The 16,844-nt window shown below is 52.7% G+C and overlaps 1 protein-coding gene across 1 annotated transcript; it reads left to right on the top strand.

The window, feature by feature from the left end:
• Positions 1–30: 30 nt before the first annotated feature.
• MRPL37 (mitochondrial ribosomal protein L37) lies at positions 31–14,489 on the top strand. The gene is made up of 7 exons (XM_038537450.1): positions 31–429; positions 3,621–3,804; positions 3,899–4,014; positions 6,852–7,037; positions 8,933–9,090; positions 12,012–12,215; positions 13,863–14,489. Exons 1-7 carry the CDS (start codon positions 84–86, stop codon positions 13,938–13,940), a joined length of 1,272 nt encoding a protein of 423 aa, XP_038393378.1. The 5' UTR covers positions 31–83; the 3' UTR covers positions 13,941–14,489.
• The last annotated feature ends 2,355 nt before the right edge of the window (positions 14,490–16,844 follow it).

Below are 16,844 nucleotides of genomic sequence, written 5' to 3'. Positions count from 1 at the left end.
CCCGCCCCTTTCGCTCCCAGCAGGCCTTGCGCGCGGGAACATGGCGGCGTCCAGGTAGAGGGCGTGAGGGGGACCGAGTTGGCATGGCGCTGGCGTCGGGGCCCGCGAGGCGGGCGCTGGTTCGCCCTGCGCGGCTCGGCCTCGGGGACTGCGGGGCCCCGGCACGCGGGGCGTACGAGTGGGGCGTGCGCTCCACGCGGAAGCCCGAGCCTCGGCCCCTGAACAGGGTGTACGACATCCCCGGACTGGAGCCCATCACCTACGCGGGGAAGATGCACTTCATGCCCGGCCTGGCGCGGCCGGTCTTCCCGCCCTGGGACCCTGGTTGGACGCACCCAAAGTTCCGCCGCCCGACTCCGGTTCACGAGCAGCCGCTGTACAAGGATCGGGTCTGCTACGTCTTCCACCAGCGCTGCCGCCTCCTGGAGGGTGAGGCCCTATAGGACGGGCAGGAGGGGACCTCGTGCCCCGTCCCTCCGCCCAGCACTGGCCCCAGCCCCCTGTGGCCTTGAAACTTCGTGGGTCTCGGTTTCTCCGTCTGCGAAATGGGTAGTGATTACGGCCTCTGAGGGTTTCGAGCCCAAGTGGGATGAGAAGCGCTGCTCCCGTGTGAGGCAGGATTAGAGAGCTGGAGGGGCCAAGGGAACAGACCCGGCTCCTGCCGTCCAGCTCTGTGATTCGGGGCAAGTGGCTGAATCTTCGGGAGCCGGCCTCTTCTGGGAGCTCGGGGTTCTGACTAGGTGGGCCACACTGACCCTTCCAGCTCTTAACGCCCTGACACGTACCTGTACACCGAAGAATTAGATGGAGGGAGGCTAAAGCATGCTTAATCTCCTGGCCTCTGGCCTGTTCTCGCAGGATTGGTGAAGGTGACAGAGAGGGACGTGGTTTGTGGGCACACGTGCTCTGGGTTAATAGTGAAGCCAGGGCTCTGTCTCCCGTCTCCTAGGTCCCCCTCCTTTGTCAGAGGTCAAAACTGAGATGTTTCCAGGAAGGGGTCTGGACCTAAAAGCCATCTGGCCTGCTTCTGCACCCCTTTCACTAAGAGCAGGTCAAAATGCCTGAGCCGAATAAAACCAGTCTGTGTCTAGAGTAAAACCAGAAGTTATTTTCCAGAGTCCGGGGAGGCGGGAGGGAGGGGCTCGTTTGTTGAGAGTCTCTCCCTGTTCTTGCTGTTCTTCCCTAGTCCCTTAATCACGTGGAAGTAGAGCAGGTTCTGAAAACACAAAACAGTCTCAGGGTCAGTGGGAGCAGTTATTTTCCAAAGAGTAATTAGGAAAGGAAGACGCCTGGCAGGATTTGGAAACTAAACCAAAGAATAAATCCTAGATTTGCCGGGGGGGGAGTAAGTCAACTGGCCAGCCTCTGAAGCCACTCAAACCCATTCCCAAAAGCTGAATTTCTGGTATCTAAACATTCCCATTGCCCTATCAGAATGCTGAAATGGACCTCACAAGACTTGGCGTCCCCCTCCCCTTTTTTTAAAATTTATTTTAAGTAGGCTCCACACCCAGCACGGGGCTTGAACTCACAATCCTGGGACTAAGAGTCCCATGCTTTAACAACTGAGCAAGCCAGGCGTCCCACCCTTAAGTGACCCTGGTAACATGACCAGGCTTTAGGGCAGACAGACTCAGATTTTCCTCCACACCATCACTTACAGGGTATGTGACTTGAAGCAAAGTCTCTGAATTTCATCCTCCAGTTCCATTAAAATCCCATCAGATTTAGAGATAAAGTTCCTGGCACAGGATAGGTGGTGATGCTCAGTAAATGGCAGCTCTAATAATTACATATTATTCATGTACATAGTGAATCATAAAAATCTCAATTTTTTAATCCATTGTCAAGTTTAAGGAAAAGTGGCATTGTAGAACTCAAACTCTGACTCCAGTCCCATGTTTTTTCTGCTGCACCACAAAATTCAGAAGGTACTGTTCTAAACGCTTGTATTTCCCAGGTCCTATAAGTCTCAAAGTGAAGTCTTACTGTCCTCATAGCATTTCATTTATTAGCGCAAAGTAAATTGCCTGAGAAAGTCTCCTTCAAAGTATCCTAGGCTCCATTTAATCCTAGGCATAGCTTTACAAATGAAAATAAGTCTCTGAAACTGGTGTTTTCCCAGTTGGCACAAGTAGCCTACTAACCAAAGCAGTCACCAGCCTGCCATTAACTTGTAACTACACTCATGGAGAAGAATACAGTATTAGCATCGTTTTGACGGTAGGAGACTGGTATGTAGATTTGATGCATAATTTAGGTTCCTAATGCTGGGCACTTTCTTCCCTCAGGGAAGCCCGATCTGGGGAAGGTGAAGTAAGGGAGTTTTGCTTGGCATCGCAGCCCATCCCACTGACAGTAACTGTCCTTAATGTTTAAAAATGAAGCAATCTGAATCCAATCTATTTTTCTTTATTGATATTACATCTTTTCCCGAAAAGTATTTCAGGCATCTTACAAAAATTTTACAGCACAGCCAAATTAAATTAAAAACATGGAGGTGAGGAAATCCACACAAAGGAAAAATAAAACACTGAGGTGAATACAAAAAAAAAATCCATTCTGTGAGGTTCTGCTTGCTAAAGGGGAGCCCTTAACTTGGCTCTCAGCCTGTTAATGATACAGAGACAGGGTCAACTGACTAGGCCAGTTGCCTGTTTCTGTAGTTTTATTAGAACATAGCCACACCCACTTGTTTACTTGTAAGTGGCTGTTTTCATTGCTACAGAGTTGAGGAATTGTGACAATGTGTACAGCTCAGAAGCTGAAAATATTTGTTATCTGGCCCTTTAGGGAAAAGTTGTTGACTCCTGTTATAGAGAAGAACATTTTCAGTTATGTAGTCTCACTATGTCCATAAGACAAAACCATGCTATCCCAGGAAAACCCCAACCTTCTGGTAGTAAGGCCAGGGAGGATCCTGTGTAATAAATAGAACATGTGATCCTTTCAACAAAAAACAGCAATGCATTTCATACAGCTTCTGCATACAAAAATCTGCTTAAAGATAGCTCATTATAGAAGTTCAGGGTTAGGTGAGATGTGAAAGATTATGTTTCAATGTTCCCCAACTCAGGGTCCCTCAAGTTATTCATGGTCTCTTATTTCCATTATTTAACAAAAACTATTTTCCCTTGATAAAGCAACATGGGCTTAATCCTTGGCCCACACCTAACAAATGGAGTATATTTGGTAGACATGAGCTTTTCCAATCAGGGCCTTGGATGTGGGTTAATAAAGGGATCTAGGATTTGAAATGCTGGCATATAGTCTGGAGTCTGAATCTTGCAGGCCACAGACAGACTCTTTCCCGCAAGATTCAGCCTTAGGAGCCCAGCCACCTTTGCCGCTTTTTGAATCCCTCCAGGGCAGGCACGCACCACCTCAGCCAGCTGTTGACCATCATTAGTTGGTCCTGAAGCTGAGTTGAAATCTGGCTGTCCTGGCTTCCACTCTTATTTTAGTTCTGACTCCTCAGATGTCCTAGCACAAATCCTGATTCTCCCAAGGCAGACATTTCCCTAAGATGGTACTGTCAGACTTAAGCAACTCCTACAGAATCGTTTTCTTTTTTTGTTTTTTTTTTTTTTTTTTTTTTTTTGTGACTGATTACCCCAAAGGTGTGAAGCAGGCCCTCTGGCTTACCAAGGCCAAGTTAATAGAAGGCCTTCCTGAGAAAGTGCTTAGCTTGGTCAGTGATCCAAAGAACTATATAGAGAACCAAGATGAACGCGTTCTGAATGTGATCTCTCATGCCCGTCTCTGGCACTCCACTGAAGACACCCCCAAGAGAGAGGCCTACTGGTAAGTTTCCCCCAAGGCAATAAGATTTCTGGTCAGTGGATCTTAGAGTCAACCTGTTGCTTTACATCTCCAAATGTCTCTTCTTTCTTCTAAGTCCAGTCATCGTGGACAGTCTGATACAGCTGTGTAAATCCCAGATTCTCAAGCATCCCTCTCTGACAAGGCGGATCTATGCCAAAAACTACACGTTTTCTACTACCTGGAATCGAGGTTGGTCATCTTGGTGTTTTTTTTGTTTTGTTTTGTTTTGTTTTAATCATTCTGCTCTTAGCCCCACTAACAGCTTACCAACACCACGTCCATACCTGTGCTCATTTCCATCCTTCACAGACCAATTTTGTAGGCTCAGACACATCCTCCTATCATCAGCCACAGACCAGACCAGCCTGTTTTGGGGGATAGGAGGGACAGAAAGAAGAAGAATCTTTAAACAGGCTCAATGCCTAGCATAGAGCCCAAAGTGGGGCTTAATCTCACAACCCTGCCATCATGACCTGAGCTGAAATCACGAGTAGGACGCTTAACCAACTGAGCCCCAGGTGCTCCTCAGACGTTTTTGTTTTTAATCACTTCTTCCCATGACTTAATTCACCCGTATCTGTTGAGTGCCCGTGAGTGCCTAAATGTTGAAGAAAAGAAGTAATAAAGCACAGGCAGTCTCTGCCTTCACAAAGCTCATACTTGATTGTAAGAGCCTTCTTGCTCCATTCATGCTTTTCTCTTTTTCCAAATCCATTTTCCGCATAGCTGCTAGAGTAATCTTTCTAAATTGCACTTCCCTCCCCTGTTCAGATCCCTCACTGCCTCCCAGGATCTCAAACCATTTATCATTGGATGCGACCCACTGATTTGGCTACCAGCTAGTCTTTCTGATCTTCAGTCCATCTCTACTACCCCCACCCCCACTGCACCTCTTGGCCAAATTTACACTTCAGCCACTTGCAGCTTTTTGGCATCAAGCTTTTACACCTTTTGCACTGTGCTGTACATTCTGTCTGAAGTGCTTTTTTCTGCTTTCCACATTTGGCTAAATTCTTGTCTGCAAGGCTCAGCCCCCTTCCTATGTGAATGCAGACGTTAGCTAGTCTGCTTCTGCGCTCCTTCTGCCCATCATACCTATTTTTATCAGAGCACTTGTTGTACTGTATTGGAATTCTCTAATGTCTTCTCCATCTGCCCCACTAAACTGAACTCCTGACAGCAGGGACCACATCTTACTCATTTTTGTACATGGCATCTAACAGTTCATGGCACATGAGCAGTGCTGACTGAAGGGATGGGTGGGTGATTACCACTCTGAAGTGTCTTAGGGATATTGGAAGCACACCAGTATTTTCATTGGTGGAAATCCGGAGCAGGGAAACTAGCTATGGAATGATTTGGGATTTTCAGGACCTCTGCTTGATCAGGTTTCTCCCAACTTGCCCCTTTTGAGTATGTGCTTCCTGGCAAGGAGTCAGCTATGCAGAGGTAATGGCATCACTAAGGAAATTATGAACCTCATTCATAGAGGAGTACTTGTTGGCCCATCATCAACTATTACCTCTAATTAAACTGCCCCATTTGGAGCTGTCACTGGAGGAGGGATGTGGAGGGAATTGAATTGGAAACCACACTAGAGTGGTCTGCGGGGAGAATCTAAAACCCAAGGTTAGGAGAGGTCCAGGCACATTTATCTTCTTGCAGATTATATGTGAGGAAACAGGAAATACTTTAGAAAACTATTCTTGAGGTGTGGGTGCGTTTTAATAAGCGGATCAGAGTTTATCCATGCACAGATGTAGTATTCCTGCTTTACACACCCAGTGAGGGAGACTGCATGCTAATTAGATGACAGTGCTGTTGACCAAACCAGTGTTTGGACATAGAAGATCATCGCCCTTGATCTCTTACCATTGCGTTGTGATCGCTTATTTCTAAACACCCAAAGCGCCTTCAGAGGAAGATTTGCCCCCTGGAGAAATTTCAGGAGGCCATTCTCAGGGAGCCTTTCAGGCACATTTTGCCTAGTGGCACACAGCCTCCTGTGGGGACCTCTGTGAGGGACATGTGCACACGCTTGCAGTGGCAGCTTTGCTGATTTGTCCGGTGTGCGTGTGTTTCCTCATAAACTTAACAGCTATGTAGCAGATAGGCTGATCCGTCACAGGTGAGGCTCCTGACTGGCCTGATTTTTCCTCACTGTCAGTTGTTGAAGACAGCTTGGCTCCTTTCCTGAGTTTAATAGCCTTTCTCCTTAGTCTCTAGTCACCTCCCTCCCTCAATTCTCCATTCCCCCTTCTACATCATGCCCTAATCACCTGGGTTGTCTCAGTAAACTGCTGTGGGGGAGCAGACTTCTGTGCCTTTGCACATGTTTCTTCCACCTTAACTAAAATGTTTTTCTTTCCTTTTTCTTGCCTGGGCACACTGTTAACCAATCAAGGGCAGTTTTGCCCCCTAAGGGAGATTTGGCAAAGTCTGGAGACATTTTTCATTGAACAGGGGGGAGTTGTACTGGCAACTGGTGGATAGGAGCCAGGGCTGCTGCCAGAACTCTGCAGTGCACAGAACAGTTCCCCTCACCAAAGAATTATCCAGTCCAAAATGAGAATACTGCTGAAGTTGAGCAACTCTGCTCTTATCCATCCTTCGGAAACTAGCTTAAAAGCATCCGCTTTTGGGAAGCATCGCAGGCCTCGGAGGTCAGTTTTCCCCATCTCTTCTGTCTCGGAGTATGGTTCACACTTCTGTATGCGCTTACTACCTAGGAAGCTTCTTGAGAGCAGAGGGTAACTCAATCATTTCTGGTCCCCAGCGTAGAGCAGGTGCTTGGGAAGATCTGGGTGGGGCAGCCCTGAACCCACAGAGACTGCCAGGCTTCAGGGCTCTTTGGTGAGGGAACACAGGAAGAAGAGGGCATTGGTTGGTCCCCTTGTCAGCATCTTGATCAGAGTTTTGTTTTCTGCGATCAGGCTGAGCAGCTAGGAAGGCACTAAGATTTGAGCTACATGGCAGGATGAAGGCTCTAGACCAGGGTAGACTGATTGTCTCTCTCCTCTTTTTAGAGTCTTTTCTCCTTCAGGTCTGTGGTCCTAGTGGAGCCCGACTGAACAGCAAGGATCCGCTGCCTGCCATTGCCTCCAGAGAGGAGGTGGAAGCTACAAAAAATCATATTCTTGAGGCCTTCTATCCCATATCTCCCACTATTGACCTTCAGGAATGCAATGTTTATGACGTGGAAGACAACACGGGTAAGTGTCATAGCCTCATATCTCCAGGCAGTGAGGAGATGAGGGATGCGCTTTTTCCAGAGGAAAGGAGCATACTGAATACTGTGTGCTTGGCACCTCACACGCATTTTTCCTAAGAGCCATGTAGCAGCCTATCCCCACTTTGTGGGCAAGAAGATGAGACTCAGGGAATCTAAGGGGTTTGCTCAAAGGCTGACTTTGCTTTTGATCCCTGAGGTAACTGTTACATCAGAGTTGTAATGGGTGGCTGAGGGGCTCTGGGCCAGGCGCCAAGTCCTTTATTCACAAGTCCCTTGAAAGACGCCCCTCTTTCTATGCACCCTATAAACTCTGGCCGACCTCCTGCAAGGACAGAGGAAGCCCTACAGGCCTTGGATGGAACTATTCATCTAAACTCCATGGAATAAGACACCGCCACCCCTCTGGCCACCACAACAGAAACTGGAGCATCAGGCTCGCACCCTCTAGTCCGCCCCTAGGAGTCCTAGTGCCTGCCTTCTAACCTCATCTCCACGGTGACAGCTTCTAGCAGGCCCAGCCTGCTGCCACAACCTCCCAGCTAGCCGGCCAACCTGACCTGGGCTCTTTCCTCTCAGTCCATCTGGTTCCCAGTTCCAGAGCCACCCTTCTGAAACACAGATTCTGCCCCTTGCCTTCCTGCCTGCGTGCCTACCTCCCGATGCCTCTTGGGTACAGGTGGAACTCCTCAGCTTACCATCTGAGGGTTTGGGGGGCTGTTCTCTGCCCCTGCACCACCCCTGCCCTGTCCAGCTACACACAGCACACTGTGCCCTTCCTCACCTCAGGCTCTGGCGTGCCCTCTCTCCCCTGACTGGGGTCTGTGGCCGGCTGCTTCTTTCTGTCCCCACCTCAGTAGTTCATCTTTGGAGTCACTCCTTCCCAGAAATGCTCTGGGGTCCTCCCGGTCATCAGGGCCCCTCCCTCTGTCCTTTCCCAGCCTCCAACACACCCTGCCCACATCTTCACCTGTCCCTTCGTGTGGGGCCCCCCAGACTGAACCCCTCAAAGGCAGTGGCAAGCCATGCTTGGCCTCTGTTCCTGGCACCTGGCTGTACCTGGAGCCTGTCTCAGGCTGGCTGCACAGGGTGCTAGCAGCTAAAGCCAAGACGGTGGCCCAAGGGAGGGTGTTGCTCTCAAGTAGTGCTTGCGTCTGGGTTTTTCAGAGCCCATGTTTTCCCAGCTTCTTCCTCCTCCTCACCCACTCTAACTAACCCAGGTTACTCATTCCAGAAGCTGCCAGCCTACCAAGAGTTTACTCTTAGCTGTGCAGGGGACAAGAATGATGGCCTGGCAGGGGTGTGGCTGGGGAGAACAAGGGCTAAGCTCTAATCCTCAGTGCCAGGATTTGCAGATCACTTGTGAGTATGAAGCGAGTCACTTACCGCTAATAATTAAGTAGGGAATTTTGCAAATGATTTGCTTTAAAAAAATAATTACTCTAGTTTTCAGGTTTTCTCCTATTAACATCCCTGTCATCTATGTGCTTGAATAGTGAGAAAGAGGGCGGAGTTAGAGTCAGCCCACAGGAATGACCTGACACAGGTTGGCAAAATTTTCAATAAAGAGCCAAATAGTAAATATTTCAGGTTTTACAGGCCACATATGGTCTCTGTGACAGCTACTCCGGAGACATTGTGTAAATGAGTGGGCATGGCTATGCTCCAGTAGAAACTTTATTTTCAAAAACAGGCGGGGGGCCAGATTTGGCTGGCAGGCAGGCTGAAGTTTGCCATCCCCCGAGCTGTAGTGATAACATCTGCCTTTACGGAGTCTCTGTAGTGCCTGGCACTGAGCCAAGGTGAGGTGACTTTCTAAAGGCTTTGGGACAAGCTGATGATCCTTTTTGCTCCTCTACCTGATTATGCATCTTGCAGGATTCCAGGAGGGTTATCCTTACCCCTACCCCCACACCTTGTATTTCCTGGAGACAGCAAATTTACGACCACACCGCTTTCGACCAGACCAGCTGCGAGCCAAGATGATCCTGTTTGCATTTGGCAATGCCCTGGTTCAGGCCCGGCGCCTTTATGGGGTATGTATGTGGAGGAGACCACCGAGCTACCTTATGTGATGTTGACTTCCGGCCTTACACTGCTCGAAGAAAGGAGGGAGGCACAAGGGATTCCTTCCTTGACTGAGGAGTTCTAGGGACAGGTGCTTCTATCCACCCTACGGAGATACCCTGACATCTGCCTGGGGCCTGCTGTGTGCCTGCGTGTCGTTTCCATAAGCCACTTCACTTGTTGATCAGAATAGCCCACAAGGTTTCTTTATTATCCCCATTTTCCAGTTATGCCCCTGAGCTGCAGGGAGGCTAAGCAGCTTGTTCAGCCTTACATAGCAGTGAGTGGTGGGGAAAGGGTCAGAACTAGGTGTGCCCAGCTCCTAAGGCTTGAGTTACTTGTGCTCTTGTACACCCCTTTGATTCTGTGATAGCAGAACCAGAGCACAAGGCTCCATTGGGCAGGAGGAGATAATGTAGACCTGTCTCCCAAGAGAGGACAGGTTCAGGGACCAAGATACCACTTGGTGATAGCCCCTTAATTCTCAGAGGAGGTTTCGAGGACCTGGATGGTGGAGAATGCAGGCTGAGTGGTGGTCCCACAAGAGCTACCCCCAAAATGGGGGAGAGCTTGCCCTGGGAGCAAAGGCCTCCCGTAAAAAATAACAGTATGGGATTCCTTCAGCAGGCCTGGACACTGGATCCTGGGGTGGGGGGCGGTAGGGGTGTGGGGAGTGTGTGTGTTTGTTGGGCGAGGGCTGAGAGCTGCCAGCTCCTGAGTCTGAGGCCCTCCAGGAGGAGACTCATGATGTTCTGTTTCACCTGTTTCCCATCCTACTTGATCTGAGATCTAGGTGGGGTTGCAGAGGTGTGGTTGGCCAGATGAGATAGGGAGTGGATTGGACCTTGCTACATGCCAGACATTTAATGAGGATTCTTTAGATCAGTGTTTCTCAAAGTATGGTCCTGGGTTAGCTCATGAGCATCATCTGGGAACTTGTTGAAGTACAAATTCTGCATCAGAAACTCTGGGAGTGGGGCCCAGGTAACCAGTGTTATAAGAAGCCCTCCAGGTGATGCTGGAATAAGCCCAACGTTGAAAAACACAGCCCTAAAATTTGAGAACCACTGCATTGTTTGATCCGTACAGCAGCCCTCTGGCAGGTGCCATTAGCTTCATTTTACAGATGAAACTGAGGTTCAGGAAGCTAAGTACCTTTCCCAGTGTCACAGCCAAGAGATTAGCAGCTGTTACATCTTTATGTCACCTTTTTTGTCTTTTCAGTCCTTGAAGGTTGTCTTTCTTCCATTCCTTGACTACGTACTCATGAAGGCTCTGGAAGGTTAGATGACTTGCCCAAGATCCCATAGCTATTGAGTAGGGAAGCAAGCATTGGAGCCCTGGTCCCTCCAGCTTCAAAAGATGTGTTGCCTCTCAACTCTGGGGCAGGGGAAGGAAACAGACAGAGTCGCATGCCAGGTACCCAGTCTGCAGGCTCATTGTAGCTTCTGTGCCAGCTGTTGCCAGCAGAGCATGGGTAGCAATGCTACCACTAATTGCCACCCGGTTGGGTAGGAGAGGAGACCTCCCCCACCCCTCCAGGTACAAATTATTCCTGGGGATGTGAAGTTGAGCAATTATGGGAAGTGCCTCCATGTAAAAGGTAAAATTGCTGAGAAATTTATGTACTACCTGCAGTTTTATTGATCTGTAGAGGGAGATAAGAGTCAATACAGAATTCTCAGCTAACACTTAGAGGTACTTTTCTTTTTATTTATTTCTCATGCAGCTAAGAACAGGTATTTCTAAGGCCAACAGTCCCAGTGTGGCCCACGCCGAGGTCTGACATTAGCTATTCCTAATGTCATCCAGCTCTGGAGGGGTGAACGTAGGCAGCATTTTTGAATCAAGGATGCTCTGCTTCATGGGGCCTGCCTACCGGGTCTGTCCAGCAGGTAGCCATCACCAAACTGGACTGTTGGAAAGGCTCAGTGGGGTCAACGTATAATTTTTCATCCGCACGGGACACTCCTGGGCATGAAAAGAGGTACTACCACCCGATATCATGGGATGTTAAGTGTCAGCTACAATGTTAGAGTTTTCAGTGATTTCCTAGCATGGCATATGATCCTGGCTCACCTGTCATGGGCAACCTTGTACTGAACCTCAGTTTCCCCATCTGTGAAATAGGAGCAGACTGCTGGATTCATGAGATTACCAGTGGCTATAGAACCACTGTGATGCCTGGCACACGAGAGGCTTGCAGTAGCTGGTTGCTACCATTACTGTTACCAAGTAGTGCTGATTTGAAGGGATCATCAGCAAATGTGCTGCCAGGTGAAAGCCCGGTGCTGGCACGGTGGTGTGGGCATGCCAGGGATCTGACATGTTCTCAGAGCTGCCGGGGGCACAAAGCTCAGGTCAGGCGACTGCCTGCAGGTCCTGGGCATTGTGCAGTGCCAAGCCCTTTGGAGCGAGGCACTGGCTAGTCTGCCTCCTGGGGCCACACGTCCGTGTGATGCCACCAGACAAGTCTCAATTTCCTCATCTGTCAGGCAGTTGAGAGCTGAGCAGAGTAAGGTCATATATTACCTGACCCTCCAGGTTAACATTTGGTGGAACTGAGATCACTATTTGGATTTCCCATCACCTCCTGTGCTCTGCCACTGGCCCGTCCTCACCCCCCCCCCCCCCCGGCCCCCGGGCAGGAATTACTGTCACGTGTTTATTAACCAGGAGGCCCGGGTCAGGCAGAGCCAGGCTGGGGGAGGGAGGGACGGACTCGCCCTGGATGGTGTCCTGAGCTCCTCCTCCTGTTACCATTGCCCGGTCATGGGAACCTTAAGCGGGGCAGGCATTTGTAGAGGCCGGAGCTAGAAGCTGCCTGTTCCCTGCTGCTCTTCACCCCGGCTGTTGCTGGTTTGATGGACTCGTCCCCCTCTCCTCTCAGAACCACACTAAGGTTTTGGAGCAGCCGGTTGTTGTGCAGAGTGTGGGCACCGATGGACGCGTCTTCCAGTTCCTGGTTTTACAGCTGAACACCACAGACCTGGCGTCTAACGACGGCATCAAGAATCTGGTCTGGGTGGACTCGGACCAGCTCCTCTATCAGCATTTTTGGTGTCGCCCAGTGATCAAAAAGAAAGTGGTTGTGGTAAGTCCAGCCATCTCCAGCCTGGTGATTAGAACAGGGCCATTACACAGTTTCCCCAGAGTGAGCCAAGGGTGGGGTTGAAGGAATGCTCACAAGTGGGACCCTGGCTTTAGGGACTTCTGCCCAGGATCTCTACCTGGAGGGCTTGTCCGCTAGAACGGTGCCTTTCCACCCTGGGCCCTGCCCAGTCCTCCGCTGCCCTCCTGCTTCCCTGTGCACTCAGCACGCCCAGCTCTTCACAGCGCCCCTCTGGGCCTTACTGGGTGCTGCTGCTACCCTCTCCCCCTGCCTTCCATTTCTCTGTCCTGTCCTTCCAGGGTTAGTGAAAGGACCCACCACCCACTGCTGCCCTCACTGCAGTGCCTCGGGGTGGGGTCCCTGTAGCCCGTGTTCCCCCATCATAGCACAATCCCGCTGCTATTCTGTAGGTTTTTCTCCTCCATCAAACTGAGCTCCAAGCTCCTCGGAGGCAGGGCCTGTGGACAAGGCATTCATCATTTCTTCCCACGGACGTGGGATTCGTCCCATGGCCTTGTGACTGTCACACCCCAGGGCTCTGCTGCCAGAGTCCAGGCCTGTGTTCTGTGCAGCCCCCTTGTCTAAATTCACTATGTGACGTCAGGCAGTGATAAGCGCACTGAAGGGTCAGGGCAGCGTCAGGGGCTGTGAGAGAATGGAATAGGGGTGCCGGCTGTGTCCTGGGTCCTGCACGGCCTGAGCAGGTGTGCTGCGTGGAACTGGTGTTGGGCCTTTGAAAAATGGGCTTGTCAGCTGCCTTGTTACCTCTCCCGCATCTGTCGGTGCTGTTTCTGCGCAGGAAACGCCTCTCTGCTCTGGGCCCTCTTCTTTCTTTGGCCCCGGATACCTTTGTGTGCCAGCCACAGCCACACCAGCCACGTCTGCCCTCTGCTCTTACCCTGCTCTCCTCTCCTACATGTTTCTCTGGGCTCTCCCTTCTAGAACACTGCCTTAGCGGCAGACACATCCTGGTTAGTCAGATGGCTCCTCCACACCTCTCCTCAGCTCCTGCACCCCCGTGCAGGCCCTGGCCTCAGCCTGGCCCTTCTACGTTCCGCTCTGCACTGGTGCATGTACTCCTCTCTCTGAGGCAGCCTGCTTTTGCTGTTTCTCTCTGGCCATTCTACTTGCCCTTTAAGACTCAGTCATTTGTATGGAAGACCTTCTCCCCTGCTTTCTGAGCATCTTTTCCCTACCTCTTTTGTGAGGCCTATCAGCTTTTCTCATCACTGTTGGAACGTCTAGCTGTGAGCTCCTTGAGGGCAGAACCAGATTCAAGCCACTGTTGGGCACAGGTGCAGCACAGAGAGAAGGGGCCTGAGCAATGTGTGTGAAGTAGTGAGAGATGATTTGGGGATGCAAAGGGGGCAACAGACCGCTGGTTGCAGTGAGAGGGATAGGGGATGAGGACAGTGCCAGCACACGTTCTGGCTGGAAGCACTAGGAGTGCTTTGTGTCCCCCAGCCCAGCCGTGTAGCCATCAGTGCTAGCTCCCCGCTGCCCCCCTTGTGCGTGAGAGGAGGTGGCAGTGACTATCCAGGCATTTAGGATTTACATAAAACCAACCTTTCTTTTCATTGCTGCTATTAAACCTACTAGCAGGATCCTAACGGGCTGTGTTCTTTCCAGGAACCTGTTGGGCCAACTGGTTTCCAGCCAGAGACGTTCAGGAAGTTTTTAGCTCTGTATTTGCATGGTGCTGTGTAAGCCAAGGACCGACCTGAGGTCTGAAGCCCCCTCGTCCCCCTTCACGCAGAAGATCCTGCCTCTAGAGCAGTGCTGGGCCTGCCGGAACCTCAGTGCTCCTCCAGCCTGCTGGTCTGGCTGCCAATAAAGAGCGCTTCTGGGGCCCTGGAGCCCGTGCCTGGTGTGGGGAGCTGTCAGGAAGGGCGCCCGTAGCTGCACAGCGGCTACACCGTGAGCCTGCCTGCGTGTGCGTGCGGCCCTGGGGCCTGACCTGGCCCACCCTAAGCCCTCCCTGCCCACGGCCCATCTTGACTATAGATAAGAATCTTTGTCTCTGGATTTCATCTTCTTCACCTGAAACTTGAGGTTAACATGAACTACCTTGTTTCGAAGCCCGTAGATGATGTATGTGTAGCATCTGCCACGTGATACGCTCTCTCTGATGCCTGCTGGGTTCCCCTGGGACTCGGAATTGCGGGCACATTCCATAATGACTGCAGGGAACCTGCATAGAACATGCATTGTAGATTTCTCCCTGGTATTCGGGTTAACAGAGCAAGTCCATCCCTGGTTCGGCTGCGGCCTCTCTTTCACGTAACTTCCAAGTCCTGCTCTGGGCCCGGCCCGGCACCTTAGACGCAGCATCCTCTTTGATCCTTGCATAGTTCTTGCAAGGTAAAGAGTGTTTCCACATTCAAGAAAACTGTTGATTGCCTTATTGTGTGCTGGGCCTTGTTCTGGGTCCTCCACAGAGGGGACGTGGCTGAGAGCAGTTAGCCAGAGAAGCAGTCCGGTCATGCCCGCTGCCTGCGGGAGGGCCTCTGAGGAGAGATCTGAGAGCAGTGTCACGGCCACCAGAGCTGTGGCCAAGTGGAGCCCTACTTGTGTCTGGTTCCCGGGCTTGCACAACATCCACTTTGCAACTTAGTTTTTAGGCTTGGTGGCATGGTGGTGGCTGTCTGAAGCCAGGCTGTGCTGGCTGAACCCCTGGATACCAGTGGAAACAGGAGGGGGACGGCATGACCGCCTAGCCAGCCAACCGGGGCCGTGGGAGGGGCCAGCGCTGTGGGGTGGGCCTCGGAGCTGAGCCCACAGCGCCCCCCATACTCAGGCCCCCGCACAGCTCTTCTGCAAGGTGACGCAGACAGGACTGGCGGTTTTTACCTCCCCCTATAGGTGGCGGAGCTGGGGCTCAGAGACCAGGTGGTGTAGTGGGAGGAGCTGGTTTTCTCCGTGACAGAGAGGTGATGACAGGTGCCCACTCCACCAAGTCCCAAGTGCCTGCCCCCCTCAGCCTCACCACCTGCACCCAGGCTTGGCTCACTGCCCAGGGTGAGGAGTCCAGCCTGTCGGCAACAGTGTAGCCCCTTCCAGCCGCCACCCCCCACAGTGACCCACACAACACGGGTCTCCGTCCCTGCTGGGGCATGATGGAACCTGCGACCAGGTCAGGATTGGGCCCAAGGGTACCCCACTGCAGACCTCCTCTGGGGGCAGTCCAGCTCTTAACAGTTTAAAAACACCTGCTCTGTGGCCAGCCCGGCCCCCTCTGGGAGCCCCCAGGTTGCTGGCACAGCGACTGGCTCCACCTTCCACTGCCTGAGCACCCACACACAGGTGACCGCACACGCTGGGGTGGGGGATGCAGGGGTGAGTGCTCAACAAACATCCAGTTGCTCCAGGAGTAACAGCACCTCCTGGGTGATCATGGAACAAGGAGCACAGATGTGGCCCCCAGCTTTGAGGAGCACCCCCACCTGGGGGGGCGCTCAGGGTTCTCACCCGTTTAGCGGACGTCAGGTGTGGGGGGGGGGGAGATGCGAGGCAGACCCCACTGTAGGCTGGGACCTTCCCTGACACCCCCGGGGCCCCCTGCAGCTCAGCACCCCTCCACCATGGCTTCCACCTGCACAGATGGCAGCATGGGGGCATCCTGGGGCCCAAGTGGCAGGCTGCTCGTCATTGCTGTCCCCTTGCCTGCACTGGGTCGGCCCGTGGCCGAGGCTCTACGCTGCTGGGACCGAAACCTGCCGCTGAGGATCCTCTGTGCACAGCAAGGTCCGCCCCCCTTGTTTGGAGGCGACCGCGCCGAGGAAGCAACGTGGTTCCGGAGGAGGAAGGGCAGGATGCAAGCCGCACCCCCTGGGGCCCCCTCTCGTGCGGCAGTAACCCCCCAGCAGCCGATGCTGCTGTGCCTGCGAGCCCAGGGCGCCGTCCGAGCCCCTCACCGCGGCCCCGGGAGGAAGAAAAACCATCCGCCCCGTTTATGGACAAGCCACGCAGGGAAGCAGTGGCCAAACCAGGCAATTTGCGCCTGGAGGGCCCCGGCCTCGCGGAGCTGCGGAGCCCACGTGTGGCTCCCACGGCGCTTCCCTCCGTCCTGTGGGCCTGGAGCAGGGTCCCCGGGCCGAGGCCGCAGCAGGCTCCACTTCGCAGATGGTCCAATCCGCAGGGCCCGCTGCTGAGGCCGCCCCAGCCCTCCTCGCGCCGCGGGGGGCCGGGCCCCCTGGGCCTGGGTCTCCCCATCCAGGGCGAGGCGGCTGCTACTCAGGATCCTCCCAGGCCCCGGCCTGAGGCGCACACTAGACCACCGTGGACGGGAGGACCGAGGACCGCCGGGGGGTGGGGGGTGCAGCCCCGGGTGCCCAGAAAACCGCACCGGGAACCTTTTCTACTTCCTGAACATTCTGGCAAACCAACACGTGTTCGCCAGGCAGGAGACGAAGTGGACTTTAGACGGTCCCCAAATACGGCCGTGGGGCCGCGGAGTCTTCCTTCCCCGAGCGCCCCGACCCCGCTCACGCGCCCGGGAGGAGCCGGCGGGCACCCGGGGCCCGAACCGGAGGTTGCCCTAACCGGTCACCCTGCCGTCCTGCGGGCAGTACATAAACCCCGAGCCGCGCCCCCAAACACGTCAGGAAGGGC

The sequence above is a fragment of the Canis lupus genome, chromosome 5 (genome assembly GCF_011100685.1).
Source record: "Canis lupus familiaris isolate Mischka breed German Shepherd chromosome 5, alternate assembly UU_Cfam_GSD_1.0, whole genome shotgun sequence".
Classification (NCBI taxonomy): Eukaryota; Metazoa; Chordata; class Mammalia; order Carnivora; family Canidae; genus Canis; species Canis lupus.
The sequence above is the reverse complement of the archived record's forward strand: the minus strand, read 5'-3'. Positions and strand labels throughout refer to the sequence as shown.